At 36.7% G+C, this 15,878-nt stretch overlaps 1 protein-coding gene across 1 annotated transcript in view; it reads right to left on the bottom strand.

The window, feature by feature from the left end:
- The window catches only part of TBC1D5 (TBC1 domain family member 5), a 412,307-nt gene that overhangs the window by 246,515 nt on the left and 149,914 nt on the right, over window positions 1-15,878 (bottom strand). The window contains exons 4-7 of the mRNA XM_044920546.1: window positions 11,103-11,211; window positions 9,542-9,631; window positions 9,367-9,441; window positions 7,936-8,003 (exon numbers count right to left, since the gene is read on the bottom strand). Of these exons, the coding sequence (XP_044776481.1) occupies window positions 7,936-8,003; window positions 9,367-9,441; window positions 9,542-9,631; window positions 11,103-11,211 (342 nt within the window). The remainder of the gene's footprint in view (window positions 1-7,935; window positions 8,004-9,366; window positions 9,442-9,541; window positions 9,632-11,102; window positions 11,212-15,878) is intronic.

The following is a 15,878-nucleotide window of genomic DNA, read 5'->3' on the forward strand; positions in this document are numbered from 1 at the left end:
TGAAGAAAGAGTGATACTGTTCATAAATAGCTTATAAATGTTAGGTTACAAATGACATTATATACACTACAAATATCTTTTAGAATAGACCCTGATAGACCAAATAACAGACTTCTCTGGCATTTAGTATGGAAATGATATTTTATTCTGAACTCAGTATTTCCCACCATTTTAAGTAATACTTTATTTCATTTAATGTTCCAGCCTTTGAAGCATGGCAAAATTGGTTCAGAATGGACAATTCAAGCTCTGAATTAGAAATGCTGTAAATTAGAAGTTCCTTGATTTACCTTTTGATTATCAGTTTTTTTCAGTAATAAAAATGAGAACAGTAACAACCTCATTAGGTTGACATAAGCAACAATTAATTGAAATGAATACAAAACCCTCTGAGGCAAAAAAGGGCTAGTAGAATAAAGGAATATTAAAATTAGTTGAGGAGAAGATAATACTTAATACATATTCAGATCAAATAAATTCAATAATGATGGCAACAACACAGCTTATGAGATGAAATTATCTTGTTTAAACTTGGACTAGAAGGCTAATAACAGTATTTTTTTCAAAGCGTGCTATGTCTCTAAAGACTAAAAATGTTAAAGATTGTTACTACTAAAATTGAACAATACAGATCATCAGTGATAAGATTCACAATCCATGAGCCTTTATTAAGCATCAACTTGACTCTGCAGTGGCACAAAAACAAGATCAGGTCCATGCCCTTTAAGGGCTTACCAGGAGATCTGAAAGACGAGACCTGGGCTAACATCAAAGTGCTCATACATACTCTTTCCATGATAGCACCAGTTATCTTGTACCGTAACTTTTTTTGGCTGCTTTCTCTATTAGACTTTGAGATTCTTAAGGGTCCATGACATATTTATCTTTGCATCTCCAGTGCCTGGCACTCTGAGGAGATTAATATAAATGTACTAAATACATTGGCAGATTGAATACACTGGCGGGTCTAAGTAAATATAGGACCCAACGAAATTAAGTAATATCATCAAAAAGTTATTAAGAAATTCTACTAGAATACAGAATAGGCACATATTATTTCCAATTGTAAAGACTGGAAAATGCGTCATGAACAGTGTGGTGATGAACTCAAACCTTTAAAAATGAGTTTTCAGTAATCCAAAAGGGAGCAATGGGGAGAAACAGCATTCCAAGAGAGGACAAGCAAGTAATGCAAAGCATGGAAAATGGAAAACACAAAATCCATTCAGGAAATAATGACACAGCACTGATCTAACATAGAACTGTGGAGGGACTTCAGATTTCTGGTTCTGCATATAAGGAACCTGGACATCACTACTCCTTCCCAACAAGTAAAAAGCTAAGCAGACTGAAAAATCAACAACTCTTCTTGGATCTATAAGAGAGTGGAGGACACAGGGCAAACAGGCAAATATAGGGAGTCACAACTTACCAGAGCAGAACTCATAAGCAAAATCCCTGACAGGAACCAATGCAGGATAGGAAAACCTGAACAATACTTAACAAATTGCTAGAAGCTCAGTATGGACAACTCTGAGAGTTAAATACTCTGATAATAGGGAGGACCCCCTGAACACCTCCAAGAGCTTGACCAGGCTTCCACAGTAAATATCAGGAAAAAAATCACCTCGGCTTCCAGTATGGGGGTGGGGGGGGTGGAGTCATTCTGAACACAGCACTCTGTTCTTAACAAAACCTACCCTCAAAAAACAAAAATAAAAACAAACACAAACAACAACAACAACAACAAAAACCTGTCCTCAGGGAAAACTAGTTAACCAGAGCCTAATCTGCTGGGGTATTCTTAGATCCTAAATGACCTGGTGGAAGGGAAATACCCAACTCCAGTCCACTTCAACCATTCTGTCCCATCCAAGAGGGTGCCGAGAATTAGAAACACTTGTGAAGGTCATGGTCCAGAGGCATGGGTTCACTGTAAGACCGAGACCTAATCATAGGACTAAAGAACACCTCCCCTCCCCACTCACCTTATCACCACATTATTAAGGGCCTATTTACAGCAGTTCCTTTTACCTACCACAACATGTTCTGGCTACCAGGAAAAAAATTACAAGACATAACAAAAGGCAAGAGGCACAATTTGAAGAGACAGAGCAAGCATCAGAACCAGACAAGGCAGAGATGTTAGAATTATGAGATCAGAAATTGAAAACACCTATGATTAATATGCTAAGGGCTCTAATGGATAGAGTAGACAGCATGCAACAACAAACAGGCAATAAAAGCAGAGATGGAAATCCTAAGAAAGAATCAAAAAGAAGTGCTAGAGATAACAAAACACTGTAATAGAAGTGAAAGAGGCCTTTGATGGGCTTATTAGTAGATGAGATATAACTGAGGAAAGAATCTCTGAGCTAAAGGGTAGATGGGGACAAAATTCTTGAAAACTGAAAAGCAAAGAGAATGAAGACTGAAAACAAAACAAAACAAAAAAACAGAACAGAAAATCCAAGGACCATGGGACAACTACCTAAGATGTAACATACACACAATGGAAATATCAGAAAGAGAAGACACAGAGCAAGAAACAGAAGAAATATTTGAAACAATAATGGCAGAAAAATTCCCCAGATTAATGTCAGACACCAAACCACAGATCCAGGAAGCTCAGAGAAGACTAGGCCAGGTAAATGCAAAAGAACTACACCTAGGCATATCATCTTCAAACTACAGAAAATCAAAGATAAAATCCTTAAAGAGGGGGAGGAAAAACAAAAATAAAAACACCTTATCTGTACAGGAACAAAGGGAAGAATAACATCCAACTTCTACTTAGAAACCACACAAGCAAAAAGAGAGTAAAGTGAAATATTCAAGGTGTTGACAGAAGAAAAACACCAACCTAGAATTCTATATCCTGTGAAATTATCCTTTAAAAGTAAAGGACAAATAGACTTTCTCAGACAAACAAAAATTGAGGGAATTTGTTGTCAGTAGACCTGCTTCACAAGAAGTGATTTACAAGAAAATAATATAGGTTAGAAACTGTGATCTACATAAAGGAAAAACATAAGAAGGAATAAGTGCAACAAAATAAAAACTTATTTTTCTTACTGTCAATTGATATAACAGATACCAGTTGTTGAAAATAATACCAACAATGTACTCAACTATGTGTGCTTATATGTATGTATACGTGCAAACATACATAGATATATATATGCTCATATATAAGTGAAATGAATAACAGCAATGACACAGAGGATGGGAGGAAGGAGTTTGGATGACTTTGTTATTATAAAGTACTCACACTATCAATGAAGTGGTATAGTGTTATTTGAAAGTGGATATGGATTACCTAAAATGTCTATTGTAAAATTTAAGGCAATCACTAAAAAAAAGTAAACGTAGTATAACTGGTATGCTGAGAAAGGAAAGAAAATGAAATAATATAAGATGCTTAATTAAAACTACAAAAGGCTGAAAAAGGGTGGAAGACAATAATAGAAACGAAGAACAAGATAACAAACAGAAAAGAGTAACAAATATGATAGACAATAATCCAACTGTATCAATAATCATTTTAAATGTCAATGGTCTAAATGCACCAACTAAAAGACAGAGATTGTCAGAGTGGATCAAAAACACAATCCAACTATATATTACTTACAAGGAACCTACTCTAAATACAAAGACATATTTAGATTAGAAGTAAATGAATGGAGAAAAATACACCAGGCTGACCCTAATTAAAAGATTTCTTTAAAAGGGCATTACATAATGATAAAGGGGTCAATTCTCCAAGAAGACGTATCAATCCTTAACATATATACACCTAACAACAGAGCATCAAACTGTGTGAAGCAAAAACTAATAAAATTGCAATGAGAACTTTTAAAATCCACTATCATGGTTGGCAAGTTCAATAACTGTCTATCAGAAATGGACAGATCTGGCAGGCAGAAAATCAGAAGGATACAGGTGAATTCAACATCATCAATCTACTGAATATACTGAGACCTATGTACTTCTTCAACCAACAACAGCAGAGTACACATTCTTCTCAAGCTCACATGGAACCTTCACCAAGATATACCATGTTCTGGACCGCAAAACACACCCAAACCAATTTGGCAGATGAGAAATCATGCTCTCAGACTGCAGTGGAGTTAAACTAGATGTCAGTAACAGAAAGAGAGCTGGAAAACTCTAAAAGGGAACCATGTGTGTGTTAGGGGTCTGGGTAAATCCATTCTTCGGTAGACCAGAGAGTCAGAGAAGGCTTTAGACTAGGCAAGTAGCATGACTAGATGTGCTTTCTGAAAATAAGGCTGTAACAACACATGGATTCGACTAGAGGAGAAAGAGAACAGATCTGAAGAAAACAATTAAACAAGTGAGAGACTCTAGACAGGAGGCCAAAAAAAAAAAAAAAAAGACCTACAAACAGGGCAGCAAAAGTGGAAGAGAACTGACGAATGTGAGAAAACTACATATAATGACCTCTTATACTTAATATTTAAAAATAGAAAATGCACATCCTCAACCTATCTACTCCTAACCATCTTCATTACTACATCTTTCACCTAAGTCACTAACATTACTTAATGTGGAATCATACCACAAGACTCCTACTTTCCCAGATTCCATCTTCACCTCTACCCACCCCACTGCACAGCAGCCAGAATGATCTTTTTAGATATCACAGCCCTACTCAATATCCCCCAATGGCTTCCCATTGCAACTGGAATAAAACCCCAACTCCCTACTTTGGCCTACAGGACTGCTTGTCTGGCACCTGCTCTCTCCCAAATTTCCCTACTTAAATCACTTACTTCCCGCCACACCTGCCCCCTTTCGGTTTCTCAAAACACCCAGCTTATTTTCACTGAGGGACTTTGCACTAGCTGTTCCCTCTGCCTGGAATGCTCTTTCCCTAGATCTTCACATGGCTGGCTTTTTAAAATTTTTCGCATCTCAGCTTAAATGTCATCTTCTCAGAGATGCCTTTTCTAATCACTGTTCCTAAGACTGCCATCCCTCTAACTATCCTATCACCCTGCTTTATTTCTTCACAGCAATTACCATCCTTTACAATTATCTTCTTTATCTATACGTGCTGACTGTCTCACTCCCCTCACCCCCCCCGACACTAAAATGTGTATCCCATGAAAGCAGGCCCTTGTCTGTCTTATTCACCACTCTGTTCCCACAATGCAAAGGATAAGGCTGGGACACAGTAGACATTCAATAAACATACAGTAAAAAACAAAATTCTTATCACAGATGCTAGTAAATGAGTAACACTGTGTAACATTCGTTGAGCTGTATTTCTTCTTTTCTTCTCCTATTGCATCACGAGATGCCTTACAGACTGGATTGAAAACCATGGATTTTAGATCGTGTAGTACCTTATAAAGAGAATGTATTACCTAAAGTAGTAAAATTAGTCAAGCTATACAGCTTTTATCATTAGGCAATTTGGTGGCTTAAAAGATTGATAGTCTTACCTTACAAGCTAAGTTACCTGCCACAAATTTATATAGAGATGGCAAGGAGACTTTCTCTAAATGTGGAGGAGAGCCATGGAAGAGCCTTCTGGGGAAGAAGATGCAACCTCCTCCATCTATGCTATGAACTATAGGGTCTCCTAACTGCCATCCCTGAATCTCAGGTTTGCCAACTGAATTAAAATGTACCAGTGGAGACAACTGTAAGAGAATAAGTTAGCCATCTATGTGTTGTACATACCACATGCACACACACATTTTAAATATATGAAAAATGCATAGAAAATATAAAACCAAATACGCTTTTCACGAAATAACACTTTCTCACACAGCAAAGCATAAATGTTTGTGTTAAGTAACCAAAATAATCAATGGGCTCTCAATGCCACTTCCTGTGAGGTTTGGCTGTCTGAGTTTTATTTTCCCCTTCTCTTGTTTGCTTTGTCTTTCAACCAGTCTGGTCCACAGGGCCTCTGAGTATGTGACTCCACGCCAGTGCCATGGTGTCTCTATTTTCATTTGATAACAGTAGAGAGATTAATCATAATCCTTTTTATTAGCCAAATTTTCTAAGATAACTGCCTACCAATTTTTTTTTTTTAAAGGATACCTTTATCGTTTGGTTAGCAATATATACCATGCATTTTGTTTTTAAGAGGCCTGTTTTACTGCCACTGATTATGCAGTTACTTAAGTGATTGGTGAGGAAATTGTTTTTTGTTTTTTCCAACAAATATTTGAGTGCCTCCTGGGCACCAATACAATGGCATTCTACTTTCTGCAACTATATACTAGAAGTCAAGCACTGACGCCTCTGAGAGTAGTTTCCCTATAATTGGTTACTCTTGGGTTACCTAGATAACTCAGCTCATCAAAATGATCCCATACCTCCCTCCCCCCAACCTGCCGCCATTGCCAGTTACATACAATTCTGTTGTACTCTGAACCCATGATTCCACTGCTTTCTTTCTTTTCTTTCTTTCTCTCTCTCTCTCTCTCTCTCCTTTCTCTCTCTCTCTCTCTTCTCTCTCTCTCTCTCTCTTTCTTTTTTTTTTTTTAAAGTAAGCTCTAGGCCCAATGTGGGGCTTGAGCTCACAACCGTAAGATTAAAAGTCACACGCTCTACCGACTCAGTCAGCCAGGCACCCCACCACTGATTTTCATTTTAAAATAGAAAATGTGATTTGTTCAATATGTAGTATAACCTTAATAGCAGTCTATGTCATCTGATTATTCAGTGTTTGGGACCTGGAAAGAGATGGATCTCAGAGAGCCAGAGGCCTTGACCTTGTGACAGGTCTAGCAGGAGTTGAACTAGCGGTGGGGCAGACAGGCGAAGCTGCAGAAGAACCTGGAAAAAGGCACTAGGGATAGCCATGACTCTGCAAATACATGGTCCATCCTAGATCCAATGATTAAATTTACTAACACTTATGTAACTGTTTACAGCTTAAAGTGTTAACATATCTAGGGGTGCCTGGGTGATACAGTAGGTTAAGAGTCCGACTTGGTTTTGGCTCCAGTCATAATGTAGGGCTGTGATCTGAGGGTCATGAGATCGAGCTCCATGTTGGGCTCCATGCTCAGCATAGAGTCCACTTGAGATTCTCTCTCCCTTTCCCTTTGTCCCTCTCCCCTGCTCATAATATTATATCATTATATTATGCTCACTCTCTCTCTTTCTCTAGGATGAATAAATAAATCTTTAGGAAAAAAGTGCAAACATATTTAAATACTACTATTAAAATGTACACTTATTAATATACAGCAATCCTTTGAGGTTAACTATTATCACCATTTTACAGAAAAGGACACTGAGGAAAGATGTTCACTGAAAAGTAAAATGCTTAAAATTAGAGCATATGTTGCTAGAAATTATCCTAGGACTTTCGCACACAAATTCCATGTACTTCTCACTACATGAGCCAGAAAGATGGAGCCCAATATATTAAAGTCATGGATATTAATTAACCATGAGCTAAGTAAACAACTCTTTCACATGGTAAATACTAAGTAGATGCAGAGAAGAGGTTGTTTGCAAACCTGAATGACTTTGAGAGAGACAGAAATGAGGAGGGTAAAAATAATAGCTGTCATTTAAAAAGTAATTTGGTTAGAAAGAGATTCAAAGGTGTGAAGCAAGAGACAATTTTTTTAGCAATACCAATATTATGACCACATAATATAACCTTAATCAGAAGCATGTGATTTTCAATCACTGTTGAAAACTGAAAAATGGATTAAATATTAAGATTATCAGTATTACAACTTATGTTGAAAAGGGAAAACAGGAATCTATATTTTAAGAATAGAAAATAATTGTTGCTATCAAAAATGGCCACAATAACTTTGTTACTAATACAAAGCAAATACTGCATTCAATTAAAACTCCTCTATGGATTTTGTATTTTACTACAATTACAAAGAGATAACACTAATTTGAATTACTAAAAGTTCTACATACGTTCTTTTGACATCTTGTTCAATCATTGATCGCAGTTCTTTATCTTGAAAAAATTTGTTCCAAAGACTCTGAAATAAGGAAAACAACCTATTTAAGATAATCTTACACCTTTGCTTGACTTTTATGATCTCAATTTAATAATTTAACTGATCAAATTTATCCTTCTCTGAGTTATCATTTCACATTGTGGAAAGGAAACCTGAAATTGGAATAATTTTTATATATTTTTATTTATTTATTTATTTTTAAAGATTTTATTTATTTATTTGAGACAGAGAGAATGAGAGAGACAGAGAGCACATGAGAGGGGGAAGGGTCAGAGGGAGAAGCAGGCTCCCTGCCGAGCAGGGAGCCCGATGCGGGACTCGATCCCGGGACTCCAGGATCATGACCTGAGCCGAAGGCAGTCGCTTAACCAACTGAGCCACCCAGGCGCCCGGAAAAATTTTTATTAAAAACTAGTTTAATACCAGAAACATATCCTTTTACTAACATCATTTTTTCCAGTAATAATACTGTATATATTTTAAATTTTTGTATTATCTTATAAAGTGAATGATAGTTTTGCTGTTCTACATCCACTACTTCCCTTACAAACAACAAAGAGGTCTACTTGGATTAGAGCAGGGCCATAGCCCAACTGGTCTCAACTTGAACCTGATCTGAATTCCCAAAGTGCTAGACATATAATGTTTTCTGCAAAGCTTGGTTTTTATGATCAAACAGATTTTTAGATACTTTTTAAAATGTGAATTTAAGCAAAGTTTTAAAATTTACTTAATATTCTGTGCTGCTATTACTATTGACTATATCATAACAACTATATGTATCAGGTAAAAAAAGAAATGCTAATATTATATATTAGCTGAAAAATAATTTCTGTTAGCAGGGAAACAGGAATTAGAGCAGCAATTAAAGAAGTTATACAATACCTCTAAAGTAGTAATTATTCTTATTAGTCTTTGCTGGAATATCAGTGGGGATAGGCAGATCTTTTTCAATATCTTTAAAAACTTAATAGACTCACTACAAACAGTCACTTTTCTTCTTGGAAGTTAGTCCCACCAAGTGAACGCTTATCTATTTTTATCATAAAGGGAGTTTTCTTAGCCTCCTCACTGCCCACTACAACCTTGATAAAACAGTTCTATCCTCCTGTTTATGCTCTTCTCTTTTACCCTGAGTTCTTATGGTCCCCTGGGACTTCTCCATAGTGCCATTCCACAGAAATAGATCATAAACCTCCTACAACACAGGATGAATATAGCATGGAATAATTTCCATCAGGTTTTAGGTTGCATAATATATGGAGTAAAAAAAAAAACTAACTGGCATGAAATAACACTGCTTTCATTGTGATTGATAACTAGTCTCATAAGCATATTCTTACGGGCAAAAGAAGCTGAGATATGAATAAAGATGAACTTTTACCCCTTCATCCTGTGAAAGGGGATTATTGATCATCAAATCTTGCTGGCCAACAACCTTCCTCGGGTTTGTGATGTGCTGGCAAGGAAAGAAAGAAAACACACACACAAAGATCAGAGGTTACTGGACTTTAAAGCATACATAAGAAAACAATTACATTAATTAAAGTACAACTTACTATTTCTTTAACGTTGCTATACCATGCTCTTAATTCTTTAATTCTACTTATCCACTGACTTTTATCTTGAGGAAGGACACAAAGAAATAGCTGTCAAGGAAAAAAAAAAAAGAAAAAAGGAAACTTTTGTAAAAATCCTAACAAGCAACATATAAAACTATTTGTCAAACAGAATCACCTGAAAGAGATACTCATATTGAATATTGCGAGAGGTATTCATATTCATGGTATTTCATATTCATAGCATTCCAGTTCCCAATAAATTATATTTGGGAATGTTTATATATATTTGGACAATTCAAAAAGTGAACGGAGGCCAAAAGAACAAGATCCCAAAAGCTACACCACAAAACTGAATCAAGCTCCCCTCCAGATTTATATTAAAAATGAACCTGAATGCACTGAGGCTCAAGTATAATTCCCATTTTACAGTCTTATATTAATGGCATATTGACAGACACAAAGTCCAATGATTAATTTCAAGGTTTAAGATTTGTCTTAAAACCGGCAGGTAAAGGACGGAAAAGAACAACCTGAGGGCACGGCTTGAGAAGTGAAGTCATTCCTTTTAAGGCAGAAATGTAATTTACAACTGGCAACCAGCTTATGAAAATAACAAGCATTCTTAAAAAGACAAATTTTATTTCATTTAGTTTAATACAACATTAAAATAAATCTGGATTTGAGTTTATTTTTAGCAAACGAAGGATACTAAAAGTTAAACAACAAGGAATGAGGGTGGGGCACAAATATTTGTATACAAATATTCTAGCAGCAGGTCCCCTGCCTTTACTGCCTGCATCTAACAGAAGAAAAACGTATTTTAATTATTAAATTTAAATTATTAAATCTAAAACTGTCTAATGCATGTGTTTCTTACTGTCTTTACTTTCACAGACTCTGTATGCTCAGTTTATGCAGATAAAACCTAAAAAACTTTCAACAGGAGTCATTTCAGAAATAAGTCTAAACCTCAATTAATTCATTTTGAGAGAACAAAAAGGGACAATATTTCCAGGCAATTAAAAAAAGATAACTGCAGATTATCACTAGTTTTGGTAATCAATGGCCCTTTCTCTTAGGAGACTGACCTAATTTTCTTCCACTTCTCTTTCCTGCTGCCCTTCACTTTGTTTCCAGTAAAAAAAAAAAAATTGAAAAATCTTTTCCATCTGCTGTTTCTGAATCAAAAAGGGGGGTGACTAAATGGCTGCACTTGATACAATGGGAAGCTGGAAGTAAATCCCACTCTGCTCCTGCCCGGCTTCAAGGAGTTCTGCAGAAGCCTCTGGGGGATGTAAAGGTGTTGCTTTGAATTCTGCTCCATCAAATGAGATGAAAGAACAGCTATTTCAAATGACTCCTTTACCATCACTCGGGACTAAGGTGGTTCAACCTTATTAGTAAATGTCCTATGAAAGATAAACTTGGATGGCCAAAAAACCGAGAGTGAAGTCTCCTGGAAAATTCAGTGATCCCCTGCATGGGTAATCTCCCAGGGCATCAGGTAATGTGTTGATATACTGCAACCACAAACTGTAAATAAATATTTTCTTCTTACCTTCCAGCAAATGCTGCGGAACCTGCTGCTTCTCAGCTGCCCATTAATCCCCTTCTGCCTTATTGTTGCCAAGTAATTGTTGTTTACAAATAGTTCTTCCCATTCTTTCCTATATGCAAGAAACCAAAGCATAGGGATCCTTTTGTTAAAATTCTCTGCTTGGAGAGGAGTGCTAACAGGAAATTAATTTTAAATAAAGTCTAAGAAATGCAACTTTTAAAACGTATATATTTAGTTGTGTACTGTTTCTGAACACATGGCTGTCTTTTTGGACACAGTTCTTCTGTAGATTTAATGAATATGTAGATCACTGTAATTATGCCAGCTACTGAAATTCATAATGTCTATGGAGGCTATTCCATTTCCTCTAAAATGTTGGTAGTGCAGTTCAGTGAAACAAGAAAAAAAATGAATATTAATATAAATACATGACTGCTTTAGCCATTGACAAAGACATACCTGCTCCAAAAATACACAACAAAAAGGGTACCGTTGATTATATTGGCTTCTCACATGAAATATCTGTTTAAATGAACCCATTTCTCTTTAGTGTCAGGCTGGGGTGTTAAATATAATAGAAGACTACTTTAACTTTTAGTGCTATTTCCTATTGAAATCTCTGCAACTTCTTTCTACATGATCAGTTTTAAAATTTTAACAGGTGCAGGCAAATTTGAAAAAAACATCAAAAAATTAAAAAGCCTCACTGTAAAAACTGTTAAATGCAAGCTTGAGTACCTTGCAGTACCTATGGCTGAGCAGATAAACAACTGAAATATGCCTCCCAGGCGCGCAGACACCAGGGGCCTAACACCTGTGCCTCATTAATATACAAGTAAATCTGCTCTACTGGGAAACAATTGGAAATTAATTGTCCCAAACCATTTACTGAGTTTGAATAAAGGAAGTAGACCTATATTCCCTGCATCTTGTACCAAACTAAACATCAAGAATCATTTGTCAACAGTTGAGGCTACTGAGCACAGCTTTATGAAATTTCTCTCAGATTTCATAATACCACAGTAAACTTATAATTTAAAAATTATCATCAAGGCTGAAATCCTGGCAATCTCTTCAGAGAGACTTCCTCAAAAGAAAGCCTTTAAAACCCTCAACCATCCTCCGATATACACATGCAGTTGTCACTGGCCAGACCTGATTCGTTTTGAGAAAGGACAGCCTGCTCACTATGTTATCTTAGGGCCAGTAATGCAACCAACTGCACGCCTACAGCTAAAACACCTGACTGTGGAGTATCTTCTCCAAAGAGTTTTCCAGAAGAGTGATGCAGGCAATGGCACATTCCTGACTGCCACAAGCAGGAGAACTTCCAGCTCAGCCCTGTAGCATTGATCCCCAAGCCTTCTGCCAGGAGGGGCTAGTGGCTAAGTATGCCAAATGAGACAAGCACTCTGGCACCATACCAAAGAAATACATTCCTACCACCGCTCCATGAAAATTTTATTCCCAACACTCCATTCATAACAGAAAATAATACTTTTTATTTTAATTTGCATTTGTATCCTTAGTGAAAGTGAAAAATTTTCATGCTTGAGTCATTTTATTTCTTTTTTAAAATTAGCATTATTGTTAATAATTATAATACTGCTTTTATTTTAGTGTGCCATATTATTGGTCCAAAGGAGGAGTTTTTAATACATTAAAAACATCACACCTTTGTCTGCCACACACATATACTTTTTAACCCAATACCTTGGTTTTCAACACAGTAAAGCTTTTTAATTTGTGTATTAATTTAAATCTAACATTTTCTCCTGATGCTCTTTCCACTGTTTTCATGCTTAAGTAATTCTTAGCCGCTCCAAGCTCAAAGAAATGTTCTTTTTTTAAAATCACATTAGTTCATTTGTATTACCCATAATATTTTAAATACATTATCCATTTCCCAACAATCTCACATATATTATCCACATCTCATATTCAGGTTTTGTTTTTATCCAATTTTAGCAGTACTCAAAGATGAGATAAGCAATGAGTACATCTCAGAAAATGTTAAGTATGTCTAAATAGCTTGTGGTCTGCAAGCAAAAACTGCAGATTTTAAATGGATTCAGAACCCAAAAGGAATCAAAATTTGTGCAAGACCATGCAGTTCCATGGCCTGAAATCACCGATACATTCCAGATAAGAGAGGGAAGTGTGAGGCAAGGACTCCCCAAGTCTCTTCCAAAATCAGCTCCTATTCACAGGGACCAGGACAGTGTGAAGGTAGACACAGCTGGTGGCTAGATTCATTGCCATCTTGTCAAGTTACGCAGCCTTTTAAGGTCAAGTTACATACTACTTATGAAATGAAGGATAATTATTTGTTAGCTTAAATAAGACCCTGGGCCTTGATTACAGTGTCGGTAGAGAGAACAGGAGACTGGGGCATGTGAAATGGAAACATTATCTTTGGAATTCACAATCATCTCAATTTATTCAGGGTACTTAAAGTTCCAATTAAGGCTTAACGCCTCAAACTGATGAAGAGCTCTGTAACAACAGAGAAACACGAAGGCCACAGATAATTCATTGTCTTGCTCTTCTAGGGCCTCATGTTTCATTAATGAACAGTAATACGGAGTAAACACGAGTGACCGTGCCTACCATGTGCTTAGCACATAGAAAGATTAGAGAAAGCATGAAGTTAAGAAGATAGATGGATCTGTAAACCAATAATAATCTGGTGAAGGCAAAGCACCCTGGCAGTACAGAAAAGGGAGAACTAGTTTTATACCTAAAAATAAAAACTGAGTGTAGAAAATAATAGCAGCACCATACGCACTCAAATGTTACCCTAAGAGCTGGGCTGTCAGAGCTTCAACAGTCTCCACAGAGGACAAAGTGTTGAACAGTTTAGCCCTTTGAGGGGAGCTGAACCCAAATAAAAGTTTTTTACAATCATAAATACAAATGGGGACCTACGCCTGAACTCAGATCAGGACATGGGCAAAGAATACTAAGTTATTGACGAGTCAGTGGTGGAATTTTTCAGCTTAACAAAAATTAAAAAAAGGTAGTTCCTAAACTTTGTCTTATATTTTAAAAAAGTAAATAGTGTGCCCGTAACAGCCAAAATCTGGCAATGATGCCATTAAAATGCTAAAAAAAATCCACGGGTGCCTGGGTGACTCAGTCATTAAGCGTCTGCCTTTGGCTCAGGTCATGATCCCAGGGTCCTGGGATTGAGCCCCACATCGGGCTCCCCGCTCAGCGGGAAGCCTGCTTCTCCCTCTCCCACTCCCCCTGCTTGTGTTCCCTCTCTTGCTGTGTCTCTGTCAAATAAATAAAATCTTTAAGAAATAAATAAATAAAAAATAAAAAATCCATATATATTTAAAAATACAATATTTTAAGTAAATCACTTTTAACCTTTACAACAACTCTCCTAGGATGTATATTTTTAACCCCTCTTTATCAATGAGGAAACTAAGACTCACAAGAATTGACTAAGAGAGAAAAAAAGAATTAGGAAAAGCATCTTCCTGGAAGCAACACTAAAAGGGAAACACAGTATTGCAGACATCAAAGGACAAAAATGGCCTCTGGCAACAAGGCAAGACAAGAATATGACCTTATATTTTCTTCCTTAGATTTCTAGTTTTTGAACATCAAGTCCATGGGTACAGAAATAAGTTTTCACCAGTTGGACGCTGGACTGAGAAAGTAAGTCAACAGCTGCTGTGAGTGGTTAAAAACAACCTGGGGTATATGGTGTGTATACGCCTCAAATAAAACAGATTAGAGAGACACCTGGCCCTTAAGGACTCTCTTGACAAAGCACTAGTGCCATCTAGTGGTAACCACTATGCCTTGCAGACACTGGGTCCCTAAAAACAACCAGCATCTACGCAGGGAAAGGCAGAGAAAGGCAGAGAAACTGGTTTATTTCTCAGGCCAGTGTTAATGGATTGGTAGTGGCTGCCTTGGAAGCACTGTGTGAAAAAGGATTCTGAGGCTACCATGTGCTCCTCAGAAAAGAACACTGTGACTGATTAAAAATGTTGGCCATGAGTGTTGCAGTCATTTCTCAGTAAATGAAATCAACTTCTGCAGCAGCAATTGAGGTCTCCCCTCCAAGAATACCTATTTAGGTAGCTAATCCACTTGGCAATGCTTTTGGGTTTTGGTAGGATTTTTTTGTTTGTTTGTTTTTTATTTATTTTTTGACATGGCAATCAACTAGAATACGCAGTGAATAAATACGGCTGATGATTGTAAGATCTCTTTCTAATTATATATTTTAATGTAGTATTTCCTAAGATACGCACATAAAGTTAGTATAAAACTAGTTAGCACCTTCTAAATATAATTGTTTAATTACTTTTGTAACCTAAAAAATGCATAAGTTACTTGATTATGTGGCAGTTCTGGACTAGAAAATTTCTGAATTGCCCCAAATGATGACACACTAGAGAAAATAATTTTATACTGTATATTTTATAGGATGATTTCTTCCCCCATTTTCAGGCACCAGCTGGGCAGGCAGCAATGTCTTTATGGGGCTAACTGAAGAAACCCAAATGACTATAGTTACTGAAAACAATTCAGAGACTACATACAGTCTAGTACTCAGGATCTTCAATACTTGGTTAAGAGGAGCTAAGTCTGGTTTTCACTGATAAAGAATGAGGGGAATGGAGAATGATTATCACCAGGGGGAAGTTGAACAGGTCACAGAGAAGGAAGATCAAAGAGGGAGGTATGGTAAGGGGGTGGTATGGTGAAGAAGCTCTGCAGAGATGATCCTGTAGTTTACAAGGTCAGCTAGCC

This window comes from Neomonachus schauinslandi, chromosome 1, assembly GCF_002201575.2.
Source record: "Neomonachus schauinslandi chromosome 1, ASM220157v2, whole genome shotgun sequence".
Lineage (NCBI taxonomy): Eukaryota > Metazoa > Chordata > Mammalia > Carnivora > Phocidae > Neomonachus > Neomonachus schauinslandi.